Source organism: Homarus americanus, unplaced genomic scaffold (genome assembly GCF_018991925.1).
Source record: "Homarus americanus isolate GMGI-L3 unplaced genomic scaffold, GMGI_Hamer_2.0 scaffold5589, whole genome shotgun sequence".
Classification (NCBI taxonomy): Eukaryota; Metazoa; Arthropoda; class Malacostraca; order Decapoda; family Nephropidae; genus Homarus; species Homarus americanus.
The window spans coordinates 1,762,652-1,777,365 of record NW_024736650.1 but is presented as its reverse complement, the minus strand read 5'-3'; the positions used below and the strand labels follow the sequence as shown (position 1 = coordinate 1,777,365).

The 14,714-nt window shown below is 36.4% G+C and overlaps 1 protein-coding gene across 2 annotated transcripts in view; it reads right to left on the bottom strand.

Moving 5' to 3' along the window:
* LOC121872267 (neurofilament heavy polypeptide-like) overlaps nt 1-14,714 on the bottom strand; it is a 106,181-nt gene that overhangs the window by 39,666 nt on the left and 51,801 nt on the right. For both annotated transcript variants that reach the window (XM_042374932.1, XM_042374933.1), the window contains exon 5: nt 791-897. In XM_042374932.1, the coding sequence (XP_042230866.1) occupies nt 791-897 (107 nt within the window). The remainder of the gene's footprint in view (nt 1-790; nt 898-14,714) is intronic.

Sequence of the window (14,714 nt, the reverse complement as noted above, 5' to 3'; positions counted from 1 at the left end):
AAACTAGGTGTTTTGATTATTTTCTACTTCAAGCAACAATTATTTTGGCAAATATAGTTAAATTTTCATGTATATATTGATGTATTAATTATGTTAGAATATTCTAGAATGTATTGCATCATTTTTTTTATGATTTACTTATTAATGTAAGCCTCGATCAGAGTAGAAAGTTCTAGAATCTCCCAGGTGTCCCTGGGTTATTCTAGGATGTTCGAGAAGCATCTGACAAGGTGCATATAAGTGGCCGCGGGCTGCCTAGTAGTCGGTCAGTCGATCTCTTCTGTTCATAGTGTAAAGAATAAGCCTAGCAGAACAACTGAAGACAATATTATTTGTTGTGAAGTATTATGGAAGTGATGTGGCAAATATAAAATGAGAAGACTAAGGAACTGTAGACTGGTAGTGTGCTGACTATATATTCGAGGTGTTGTGAAGAATTAGTGTTTATTAAAGAAGCCTACAGTGCACAGGTGTGTTTCTGTGACCTGATGGAAATCTACCGGCCCGTTGTTTGTCTGTAAACTGATACTGATAGTCGGGGAATTACCCGAGACTGGAGGAACAGCTGGGTAAACGGTGAAAGGAGGAGGGTCATAACAATATTTTAACTGTGGCAATAAATACTGTGTAAATATTTGTGCCTAAAATCACTAAAATATCAAACTTTCTTGGGACACATTTAGTATTTTGCTGTTGTTGTTATTGTTTCACTGGTCCTTGGTCCCCATAGAATTCATCACATAAACAAAACATATCTTACAGATCATTGGTATATCGTGATCTAACTCACCTGATTAATAGCCCTCCTTCTTTTTAGAAGTTTGGGACAGTTGTTTGGTCTTATGTATTGATCCTTGAAGAGATTTTGGGATACAGCACGAGGAGGAACACACTGACCTGTTTGTAAAAGGAAACAACTCATGAGGATATTCTTTTACATATACCCCTGTACTGTACTGTATATCATTTAATGCTATTAAAAGTAATATCTCCGTTAGCCAGAATCCCTCAAACCCGGAACTCTCCAATAGCCAGAATTGAAATTTGCTTGAAAATTTTCCAGAAAATTCCCTAAATTGGGGCTTTGGGAAAAAAATTTGAGGTCGAAAATCAGGGTCATTTTCTTAAATTAAAAACTGGAGGATCTGTCTAAATTTTTATTTCTGGGTCTGGGAACAGACTTGACTTAGCAGAATATAACTTGCATTGCTGGAATCTTTGCAAGATTGCAATTAATTTGAGTACTGTATATTTAAATTTCTAAATCTATATATGGGCATGAATGAAGCTGTGTCTTACAGCAAAGACTGGTATTTTCCACTCCCATGGAGCTGTGGGTCTCATGTAACTTATCTGACTGGATGCAATGCCAGGTGGAGGTAGGGTGGATGATTAGTGGGAATCACGATCTGAAAGTGTCTTGAATAAACACGACACAAAGTATTTTTAGGGAGATTGTGTTAAGTTTAAGTATAAATGAGCAAACTTGTAGCCCTTCAACATTACATTACATAACATAACAATTTAAAATATGAAGTGAGAAAAAAAATGTAAGAGTAATTAGACAGATGGAGTGGAAAGGAGTGTTGCCAAGCACTCCTCAACAGCTGATATTTAACTCACTACCATGCAGTCATACAATAAGACCCTCAATCCTCATGCTTGCTATCTTAATTCCTGTGTGTGTGTGTGTGTGGGGTTTAGTGTGTGGGGTTGGAGGTGTGTGTGTGATGTGTGGGTGGTGATGGTGTGGTGATGGTATGAACGGTGATGGTGTGGGTGGGTGGTGTGGATGGTGTGTGAGTGGTGGTGTGGTGTGGTGATGGTGAGGGTGTATGGGTGCTTGTTTGGGAGGTGTATGGTTGGAGATGTTTGTGTGCTGTGGGGTGTGTGTGTGTGATGTGTGGGTGGTGTTGGAGGGGTGTGTGTGGGTGATGTTTGGAGGTGTGTGTGTGTGTGCTGTAGGGTGCCTGTGCTGATGTGTGGGTGGGTGTTGGAGGTGTGTGTGGGTAATGTGGGTATGTGTGTGTGTGTGTGTGTGTGTGTGTGCTGTGGGGTGTATGTGTGTGATGTGTGGGTGGTGTTGGAGGGGTGTGTGTGTATTTTGGAGGGTGTGTGTGGGTAATGTTGGAGGGTGTGTGTGGGTAATGTTGGTAATTGTGATAGGGAGATGAATTTGATATCATAATGATCCGTAACAATTTCTCTAAGAGACGTTTCCAAGAAGATATCCTTAATCGAAATACTTCAATATGATATAATGATAGAATTCCATTCTTTTATAAAAAAAAATAAGAAATGTTGATATTGAAGTCCACATATATATATATATATATATATATATATATATATATATATATATATATATATATATATATATATATATATATATATATATATATATATATATATATATATATATATATATATATATATATATATATATATATATATATATATATATATATATATATATACATACATATATATATACATATATACATATATATATATATATATATATATATATATATATATATATATATATATATATATATATATATATATATATATATATATATATATATATATATATATATATATATATATATATCTCATTAGCCCAATAAAGCACACGGACTTCTACATACATATATATATACACAGTGGTCCCTCGGTTAACAAACACAATTCGTTCCACAGAGTCGTTCGTTAACCGTAAATTTTGTTAACCGAATCCATTATTTCAATGGGATATTGGGTAATAGGTTCCAGCTTACAGAAAAGTACATACACAGTTATGCCAAAAATGCATAAAGTAAGAAACACTCCTAAAATTCCCCTAAATCGCCCTTAAATCACGATACAGGTATAGATACGTACGTATACACTCTTACTTTTAAATCACTACTGTAATGTGATACAGGTGATTAATTTTTATCTCTTGTGCAAAATATATTACGTTTATATTCAAATTATTCGCTGTCTTGCAAGGATTCCAGCAATGCAAATTATATTCTCCTAACTTTAGTCTGAGATATTATATAAGATAAAAACTGTAAGCCTAAAACCCTGGATGGGCAGATGGGGGAAAGGAAGGAGGGAGGGAGGAGGGGAGGGAGGGAGGGAGGGAGGGAGGGAGGGAGCAGGAGGTGAGGTGATATGTTTGACAGTTGGCGCCCAAGGTCTAATGTGTGTTTATTTATCAGTCCTCAAGTGACTAAGCTTCTCTCTTATAAAATGCCAGTGAAATGACCTGGGAGAAAATAATTTACATTGCTGGAATTCTTATAAGATAGTGATTAACCCTTAGGCCCTGGGTGACGTTCCAGAACGTCCGCTTACTTTCCAGCCATTTTTTTTATTATTATTATTGGAAATGTTGATTTTTTTCTCGATTTAACCCTGCGTGCGGGGTACAGTTCAGCTTTGCCCTTACGACAGTGTGTGCGTGTAAATGAGTTTCAATAAATGAATAAAGTTACATATATCGAGCCAAAAATAATAGTTGAAAACTTTATGTAGACAGTGCTTGGATGGCTAAATTTCAGAATGACCAATAATTTTAATATAAAAAATGCAAAAATATTCAAGAACACAACCTTCTTGATATTTACTCCACTGGAAACGAATGTAAACATAGAACAAATTACTGTATTGGCGGACTAGCCCATCAGCTGATGCTCACAACAAAACGTGTTTGTCGTAAGGATTTCGTTAATCAAAGTTTTGTTCGTTAACTGAATTGAAGATCCTTATGGGAGCTAATTCGTTAAATGAACTTTCGTTAATCGAACCGTTCGTTAACCGAGGGACCACTGTATGTATAATACAGTTGTACCCCACTTAACGCGGTCAATAGAACCCAGAGGGTCCCGTGTTAAGTGAAATCCGCGTAAAGTGAACAACAGAACATATGGGATTAATTCCAATAGAAACCGGCCCGACCCCCAAACTCCACTTTTTGAAGACACATAACTATGTTGTAGTAAAAATAACATCTTAATTTTATGATGGTACATGCACACAATTAATACTTAAGAGAAATAGAGAAATACAGTCGCCAAGTTAATGTCCATTCAAATAATGGACTCAACTCCCTCCCCCTCTCACACTACACTGCCGGCTCTTCCCTCTCTGAGAAATTTTTGGGGGAAAACCACTAAATTTTAATAAATAATACCTCAAACTAAAGTTATGATAATACAATTGACATTGCTGGATTCCTTGTAAGACCAGGAATATTTTGAATATAAATGTCATATATTTTGCACAAAAGATAACATAGTTACCCAGAGAAAAAATTTTATCTAAAATTTGTATGTCTAATGCAAAATATATGATGTTTATATTCAAAATGATCACCAAACTATAAGAATTCCAGCAATGTAAATTATATTCTGACCAGGTAATTTGTATGAATTTTATGAGCTAAAACAAATATCTTCAGTTAATAAAAAAAAAATAATCTTCACGACACTATCTGTCAATCAAAGTACCCCACCTTGCCTCCCCCCCCTCTTCCAACCGCGCGGTCAGTCCCAACCCTCCCCCCCCACCCCCCACCAATCCTCCCTTCAAGAGATGTGGGGTGAAAAAAATAAATTTTAACATTTTGTATTAAATAATACCTCAGATTAAAGTTAGGATAATATAATTGACATTGCTGGATTCCTTGTAAGACCAGGAATATTTTGAATATAAATGTCATATATTTTGCACAAAAGATAACATATTTACTCAGAAAACATTTTATCTAAAATTTGTATGTCTAATGCAAAATATATGATGTTTATATTCAAAATGATCATCAAATTATAAGAATTCCAGCAATGTAAATTATATTCTGACCGGGTAATTTGTATGAATTTTATGAGCTAAAACAAATATCTTCAGTTAATAAAAAAAAAAAATATTCTTCACAGGGTAACAGATGGTCAGTCGGTCCCTCCCTCCCTCCCCCCCCACCCCCCACCAACCGTCCCAAGGAGATGTGTGGGAAAACCAGAATACTTAACTTTTTTGTAATAAATAATACCTCAAACTAAAGTTAGGATAATATAATTGACATTGCTGGATTCCTTGTAAAACCAGGAATATTTTGAATATAAATGTCATATATTTTGCACAAAAGATAACATAGTTACTCAGAGAAAAATTTTTATCTAAAATTTGTATGTCTAATGCAAAATATATAATGTTTATATTCAAAATGATCACCAAATTATAAGAATTCCAGCAATGTAAATTATATTCTGGCCGGGTAATTTGTATGAATTTTATGGGCTAAAACAGGCAGTCAGGCAGGGTGGCGGGTGGGGCAAATCTAAAAATAGCGTCTCGAGCAGGACACTCACCGCGTATATGTGGAAAAAATCCGTGTTAAGTGAAAGTTCAGCTCTGGCGAGGCACCGCATATATGATAAAACGCGTTAAGTGAAACCGCGTTAGGCGGGGTAATACTGTGTGTGTGTGTGTGTGTGTGTGTATATATATATATATATATATATATATATATATATATATATATATATATATATATATATATATATATATATATATATATATATATATATATATATATACACATAAAAATAATCATTAGTGAGAACCATATATGACATATGAGGCTCTCCGCGTGAGAAGGGGGTGAAGCGGCACCCCAGCCTAAATACGTTTTTTTGAAGGATATCACTATTTTCGCCCTTCCTCTACATGTTGGCGTTGGATGTAACCCTCTAGCTAGAATACAAATATGGTTGAAAGTACTTCAAAAATAAGATGTGATTTAGCCTCAGGCCTGGAGCTACATATCTGGCTGTGCGCTCAGTGCAAGAAAGTGGCAACATCCCGTTCAGAGCGAGAACTAATGATAGCACGCCTCCCTCGGACCATACCCCCCTGAGGCAGCCAATCACAATGAATTTCCCCTTGCTACGTCACAGCTTCACGGCCAATCCGCGCACCAGATGCTGCCCCCTCCTTAGTTTTGGCTCGTTGTATAGCATAAGGATGTTTAGTGTACGTTCTACTGCTATTTTTGATAACTTTTCGGCATAACATTGACATTATTCGTGTTCCACATGTGTGAGAAGTGCTGTGCAATATCTGCCCGATATTAGAGCCTATTATTCCTAAGCGTGTGTTTAGTGACGACAGTGCTTACGTGGACACCCTAGGAATGCTTGGTGATAGTGATTTTGGTAGTGAATTTAGTGTTGATTATGGTGATACAAGTGCTACTGGCGATGGTGCAGGTGACGTGCATGAGAAGGTTGGTGATGAAGCTACTAGGTGATGTTGGGGAGCCTAGTGTTGGTGGTAGTGGTGGTGGAGCACAATGTAATGCAGATTGCTGGGGTCAGGAGCATACCCCCAAGGTAATACAGAAAAAAAGCAGGATGAGAGAGCATAGGGTTGACGAGTGGGCAAAGGAGGTTGCCAAGCATAAACGGAATTTGGGTGAGGAGTATGTAAGTTACAGAACCAAGAAAGTAGTCGAGGTGAGGCAGGTCGGCATCACAACAAGAACATACAGACTGTGAGGAGGTAGAAGTGGACAGTGACGAGACACGCATTGACCCTGATAGTGATGAATGTTAGTGAAAGTGAGCCCATAACTCAGTCTTATAATGAAATTGAACTGCTGCCGGCATCAATAATCAATGATTAAGTTGATGAAGAATCTGTGCCAATTTTTAGATAGGGCAGAGAAAGACGTTGATCAGTACGTGATTAATTATAACGAGGTCAATAAAGGTATACGCACTCTTCAAGATTTACGTAACTTCAAGTTACTACGATCTTCAGGGATAATAAACGTAGGAACTAAACAAAGTAAGATTGTAATACTATTATCACAATACTGCTTTTACCAAAGATTATGCTAACTTTCTCCGCCTTTGTATTCATATGTTAATTACGTTGGGGGGGGGGGATGAGTGTAGTGGTGTTTCCTTATTATTACACACTATTATACTTTACAATATTATAAATCTTTGGCTAATAATAGGGATGGAAAGATAAATACTGATAGGCAAATGAGCTTTACATTATTATTTCAATTTTGGTTTATGAGGGGGGTGTAAGAGGAGTGATGTTTTTGGTGATTATTAACTTGTTTTACAGTATTAGACCACAATAATAAAAAAAATGCAGAAAAAAGCAATTATTTTTGGTTTGAAACTCAAACAACTGTACATCACGCGTAGTTATTCTCATTCAACTCGCGATAAAATAATAGCTATTCACTGTAATAACTTCCAGTTTTCACAGTTCGCTAGGAGAGGGATAGAGCTGCACAATAAAAAGAAAATTAACCCTTTAGCTTAAAAAATAAAAAAGTTATAGTTGTTTGAACTTCAAAAACTTTATGTGCATTTTTCTCAGCCTTTTGAATTTGACGCTTCACCCCCCCCCCCCAATGTGGAGCGCCTCATACGTATGTTGTATTGTCAAAGTAAGAAAAACAAATGAGACCCTGCAATTGTGTGTAAATGAAGCAGGAAGTCAGATCCGCAACCTGGGACTTGGTCACAATTTTTTATGCCATATGGCAGCAGGGTCTACCATTAGACAACATATTATGCTTCCAATATCTTCCCAGGCGGGAGTACCTCTCTGTTTGATAATTGCCTAGTACTAGTTGTCAGGGACTCAAGGATTATAAATGGCAGAGAGTTTAAGTTTTTCACTTATAAAATGACACTGACTTGGCTTAGTAGAATATAACTTGAATTGCTGGAATTCTTACAAGATAGCGATTTATTTGAATATATACATCACATAGTTTGCACTAGACATAAAAATTTTAGTAATTAACTTGATACATTTTGTGATAATTTATGCGATTGCTCAGCAGTTGTGGTTGCAGTTATAAAACTTTGTGACATCACTAGTGTATAATGCATCTACATATGTCCTGGTTTAATCACTGATCAGTTGCCTACCGTATATCTCGGCCTATAAGGCAGCGGGGTGCATAAGACGGCCCCCCAAATTTCCATTTAAAAAGTAGCTTTTGAGCTCTATTCGCTGTATAAGACCGGTACCCCAAATGTGACACTTACCCACTGACCCAGTAGTCCTTTACCAACCATCCTTGGTTTTTTAAAATAAGGCCAATTCACTTCAAGTAATGTCATCAAATGTTACCCGCTGGTGTAGTGTAAACACTAGTGACGTCACTTAAGCGTCTGCTATTTACCGGTAACTGGAACTAATGTTGGTGTCGAGTGAAATTTTTCCATTTACTTGAAATGGATTTACCGATTTATTAGTTTATTTATTTATTTATAATATACTGTAACATATTAAACATACAGCAAGTATTTTCTTTAATTTATACGCTTGCTTCGCACGAGAGGTAGTGGGAGTGTTCCCTCGTCTCGGTGGTGGGACTGTGTTCCGACTGTTTATACAACAGCTACCACCGAATTCTAATTGTGGTATTTCATTAGGATTTGAGTGAAAAAGATTATGTACTTTATATATATATATATATATATATATATATATATATATATATATATATATATATATATATATATATATATATATATATATATATATATATATACACAGTGACCCCTCGGTTAACGAACTCAATCCGTTCCAGAAGGTCGTTCGTTAACCGAAACCATTGTTTCAATGGGTTTTTGGGTAATTGGTTCCAGCTCACCGAAAATTTCCTAAATTCAACAAAAATAGTAGAAAAGTTCACTTACTTTGAGGTGTGTATGTAGAAGGCTTTAAAAAACACTAGGAAGACCCACCTTGGTGTTATGTGGCGGTCAAACCCAAAGGCTTGGGTGACCAGGAATTTATTCTCTGAGTGGGTGATTGAGGTGTTTGGACGCAGTGTTCGGGAATACCTCAGGGAGAATAATCTTCCACTGAAAGCTTTGTTGGTGATGGACAATGCACCAGCCCACCCTCCTAATTTGATGGTTGAATTGCCAGAGGAGTTGAACTTCATCACTGTGCACTTCTTGCCACCCAACACAACACCTCTCATCCAGCCCATGGATCAATAGGTAATTTCTAACTTTAAGAAGCTGTACACAAAGGCACTGTTTAGAAAATGTTTTGCATCCACTTCTTCCAGTGATGTTAGCTTGCAGGAATTTTGGAAGAGTCACTTCAGTATAGCAGATGCTGTATTTTTAATTACCTCAGCCTGGAAAGAGGTTACTGTGAGGTGTCTTTGTGCTGCTTGGAGGCCACTGTGGCCTGAATGTGTCCTTCAAAGAGACTTTGAAGTCTTCGAAGAGTTAGAAGAAGAGGCTGTTGTTCATGAAATTGTGGCTCTGGGCAATTCCATGGGCCTGGAAGTGTATGATGATGATGTTGAGGAGTTGGTGGAAGAGCACAGTAAGGAATTGTCCACTGAGGAGCTGCTTGAGCTTCACAAAGAGGAAAACGAGACACTGAAGCGGAGCTTAACTTCTGAGGAGTCAGGGGAGGAGGAGGACAAGGAGGAAAGCCGCATCATTCCAGCCAAAGATCTCAAGGATGCGTTCTTTTGCTGGAGCAAACTGTCCAAGCTTGCTGAGGATTATCATCCTGATGTTGGTTCTGTGCAAAAGGCCATCAGTGTGTTCAATGACAATGTTATGAACTACTTTTGGAAGGTCCAGAAATCAAGGTTGAAGCAGCCAGCCCTGGATTCCTTCTTTACAAAGGTAACAAAAGAACCTACAGACAAAGTGCCTGTGAGACAGTCACCAAAGAGGGCTAGGAAGGATGACTCCTCTCCTTCCACCTCTTCTCAATAATTCTCTCCTCCCCCCTCCCCCTCTGCCTCCTGTCCTGCATGCTGAACAACACTAAGGTAAGATAAAGTACCGTATTTTTTACATTTTCCACAGAATTTTTTCAGTGTTAAGTGGTTGTATTTGGGGACCTGGAACGGATTAATCCTATAACGAACGAATACTATAACGAACGAGGTTCTGGAACCAATTACTTTCGTTATAGCATACCCCACTGTGTGTGTGTGTGTGTGTATATATATATATATATATATATATATATATATATATATATATATATATATATATATATATATATATATATATATATATATATATATATATATATATATATATATATATATATATATATACACGACAAAATATATGTTAAATGAATTATTTATGGTGCATTAGGGTACTGGTCACTTCAGACTAAAGACTGGCTATAAATAGCCTTCTTTATCTCCCCTCCATCTCACCCTGAGCCAGAGGGAAGGGTCTTGGTAAATAACATTTGTTTGCTTATTTTCCATTTACTTGAAATAGATTTACCGAATTATTTGTTTATTTATTTAAAAGTCATTTACTGAATATTCTATGTAAAAATAAATTTTAAATTAATTATTTATAGGAGATAAGTATTATGATCAGTAAATATATGGTATTACTGGCCACTTCAGACACAAAGACGGGATAAAAATAGCCCATCTCCCCCTCTTCTTACAGCTGCCAATGGGAAGCGTCTTGGTAATTAAATTTGATGGTTATTTTCATTGTTTGTCTAATTTATCATGTATCAAAGTAATATTACTAAAAATTGTGTAGGTAGGAGGCAGCTACCAAACAGGTAGATACTACCGCCTGGGAAGATATTGGAAGCATAATGTGTTGTCTAATGGTAGACCCTGCTGCCATATGGCATCACGAAAATTGTGACCAAGTCCCAGGTTCAGCGCTCACCTGACTTTCTGCCTCGTTTACACACAATTGCAGTTTCAATTGTTCCTCTTACTTTGACAACACAACATACATACAGTACAGTCAACCCTCACTTTATGCGGTCCCACATTCCGCGTTTCCACGTTTACGCGGTGCCCTGCCAGAACCCAGGATGCTCACATTCCGCGGTGGGTGTACCCCTTTACACGGGTGAAGTATAATTTTCTTTTAATTTAGCTCATAAAATTCATACAAATTATCCGGCCAGAATATAATTTACATTGCTGGAATTCTTACAATTTGATGATCATTTTGAATATAAACATCATAGATTTTGCATTAGACATACAAATTTTAGATATAATGTTTACTCTTGAGTAAATATGTTATCTTTTGTGCAAAATATATGATATTTATATTCAAAATATTCCTGGTCTTACAAGGAATCCAGCAATGTCAATTATATTATCCTAACTTTAGTCTGATTTATTATTTATTACTAAAAAGGTAAACAGTCTGGTATTCCCACACATTTATCTAGTAGGGACGTTGGTGGGGGGTGGGAGGGAGGGAGGGAGGGACCGGCGACCGACCATCTGTTACCTTGTGAAGAATATTTTTTTTTTTATTAACTGAAGATTTTTATTTTAGCTCATAAAATTCATACAAATTACCCGGCCAGAATATAATTTACATTGCTGGAATTCTTACAATTTGATGATCATTTTGAATATAAACATCATATATTTTGCATTAGACATAAAATTTTTAGATAAAATGTTTAATCTGAGTATGTTATCTTTTGTGCAAAATATATGACGTTTATATTCAAAATATTCCTGGTCTTACAAGGAATCCAGCAATGTCAATTATATTATCCTAACTTTAATCTGAGGTATTATTTAATACAAAATGTTAAAATCTAAATTTTTCACCCAACATCTCTTGAAGGGAGGATTGGTGGGGGGTGGGGGAGGGTTGGGACTGACCGCGCGGTTGGAAGAGGGGGGGGAGGCAAGGTGGGGTACTTTGATTGACAGATAGTGTCGTGAAGAATATTTTTTTTTTTTATTAACTGAAGATATTTGTTTTAGCTCATAAAATTCATACAAATTACCCGGCCAGAATATAATTTACATTGCTGGAATTCTTACAATTTGATGATCATTTTGAATATAAACATCATAGATTTTGCATTAGACATACAAATTTTAGATGTAATGTTTAATCTGAGTAAATATGTTATCTTTTGTGAAAAATATATGACATTTATATTCAAAATATTCCTGGTCTTACAAGGAATCCAGCAATGTCAATTATATTATCCTAACTTTAGTTTGAGGTATTATTTATTACTATACCTGGTTTTCCCCCAAAATTTCTCAGAGGGAAGAGCCAGCAGTGTAGTGTGAGAAGAGGGGAGGGAGTCGTGTCCATTATTTGAATGGACATTAACTTGGCGACTGTATTTCTCTATTTCTCTTAAGTATTAATTGTGTGCATGTACCATCATAAAATTAAGATGTTATTTTTACTACAACATAGTTATATGTCGTCAAAAAGTGGAGTTTGGGGATCGGCCCGGACTCCATTTCAATTAATCCCATATGTTATGTTATTCACTTTACGCGTTTCTCGCTTTCCGCGGTACCCTCCGGGTTACATTAACCGCGTAAAGTGAGGGTTAACTGTATATTATTTCTCACTTTTGATCTTTTTTTTACTTTTTGTATTTATTTATGGTTAGTTACTTAAAATAAGGCCAATTCACTTCAAGCAATGGCATCAAATGTTACCAGCTGGTGTAGTGTAAACACTAGTGACGTCACTTAAGCGTCTGTATTTAACTGTCGATAGTTTCAAGAATTAACGCAGTCATTTACTGAATATTCCTTGTAAAAAAATATATTTTAAATTAATTATTTATAGGAGATAAGTATTATTATCAGTAAATATACCGATATGCATTACTGACCACCTCCACCGCTAAAAATAGCCCAATCTTGAAGTCGCTTTCCCTTTCTTGTTTCCTCACTGGCAAATGGGGGGGGGGGCATGGGGAGGGGTGTGTGATGATAGCTGTGTTTATTACAGGGGTATAATTTTATTTTATGGTATGTTAGACAGGTTATAATACATTTTTATTATTTTAATATACAGTGGTCCCTCGGTTAACGAGCGCCTCGGTTAACGAGATTTCGGTTAAAGATTTACCTTCCATAAGATTCTTAACTTCGGTTAACGAGCAATCCCTCGATTAACGAGTTTTTTACGAGCCGACTTCAACATGTTTTCGCTTGCATTTGGCGGTCCACCAGCTGTAGTATTAGTCCGCCAATACAGTAATCGGTTTTAGGGCTTAAACTCCTTACTATTTTTGTAAATATCAAGAAGCTTATACTATTCAATAATTTTAAAAGTTTAATATTAACTTTTTTAGTCATTTTAACAATTATTGAACATAATTGAAGGTAAAGAAACTAGTTTCTGGCGTGCCATCCAGCCTGTTAACACACCAGACAGGCGTTAGTCTCTCTCTGTTTTCAGTGGAGGTAACATCTTGCTTGAGACTCTCTTCAACTAAACGCTCTTTTTCTGTGTTTCCAAGCAAATTATTGGTCATTTTGAAATATATTTTACATTTTGACAATATATAATGTAGTGCAGTGTTGATTTAAAGAAAATAATCTTGAAATACACCAAGAGAACTAAAATTTTATGGGTGAAATGGTGCCATGGGGTGACTTCTCTTCCACCCCAATGCCTTCTCTTCTTCCTTCTCCTCCACCCCCATTCTAAATCCCATTATCATCATCATCATCATCCAGGAGCCTTCTACATGCACACCTTAAAGTAAGTGTACTTTTTTACCTTTTTTGTTGAATTTAGGCAATTTTCGGTGAGCTGGAACCAATTACCCAAAAACCCATTGAAACAATAGTTTCGGTTAACGAGTTTTTCGGTTAACGAGCAACCTGCTGGAACGAATTGTGCTCGTTAACCGAGGGACCACTGTACCGGTAATCTTAATTTGAATCCAGCTTGCCAAACGTAAGTTTCAGTATAAAATAATTAGTGGTAGGACCTTGCGAGTGGCTTACGATGTTTCCATCACCACTCTTGACACACTAAACCACAATATTTAAGAGGTAAGAATTTTATACCTGGTTATTAAGACGACCCCCTAACTTTGGGCAGATATTTTTAATGTTCAAATTCCGTCTTATAAGCCGAGATATATGGTAAATGCAAAAGTAGCCAAATCGAGCCATAATGTATCAATTAATTTGAAATTATAAAGCAAAATGTTATAAGACAATAGTTTAGTACAGTAAAAGTCCAAAAATCCGGATGCCAGAAATCCGGACTTTTCGAAAACTTTTTTTTTTAGCGGGCTTTTGTGTATGTGCGCATGCGTGAGCGCCACAGCTGCACAGTGACAATAAGCGACCATGTGGTCGCCACTTTAAAACAAGCAATCAAACTGTGACAATGTATGTAATTTTGAGTCCTACTCTTTCCATTTACAGAGTACTGTACAAGCCCATAATAATGGCTCCTAAAGTAGATAAACTTCGTTCTGTGAAGAGAAAGAAGAACACGTTGAAACTCAGTGACAAACTTGAAATAATTAAGAAACTAGAACATGGTGTGAGCAATACTGTTCAAATGGAAACATACGACATTGGAAAGTCTACAATTTATGATATAAAAAAGGCAAAGAATAAAATTCTAGAATTCACAGCTTTTTCTTTAAATTGCTCGTTTTGATAAATGAAGCATGCTATATTTGCTAATGAATAAACTATCAAAATGTACCTATTCATCTCTTCTTTATTCCTCCTAAAATTTGAATTTTAAAAGTACTGCCTGAGAATCCGGAAAATCCGGACTGACCCAATCCCCAAGCAGTCCGGATTTTTGGAATTCTACTGTAGTGCTGTTAATGTCTGTGCTGTGTAAGTGTCTTGGCATGTCACCTCACCACCCGACTTCGCCCTTTGCCTTGTTATATCGGCT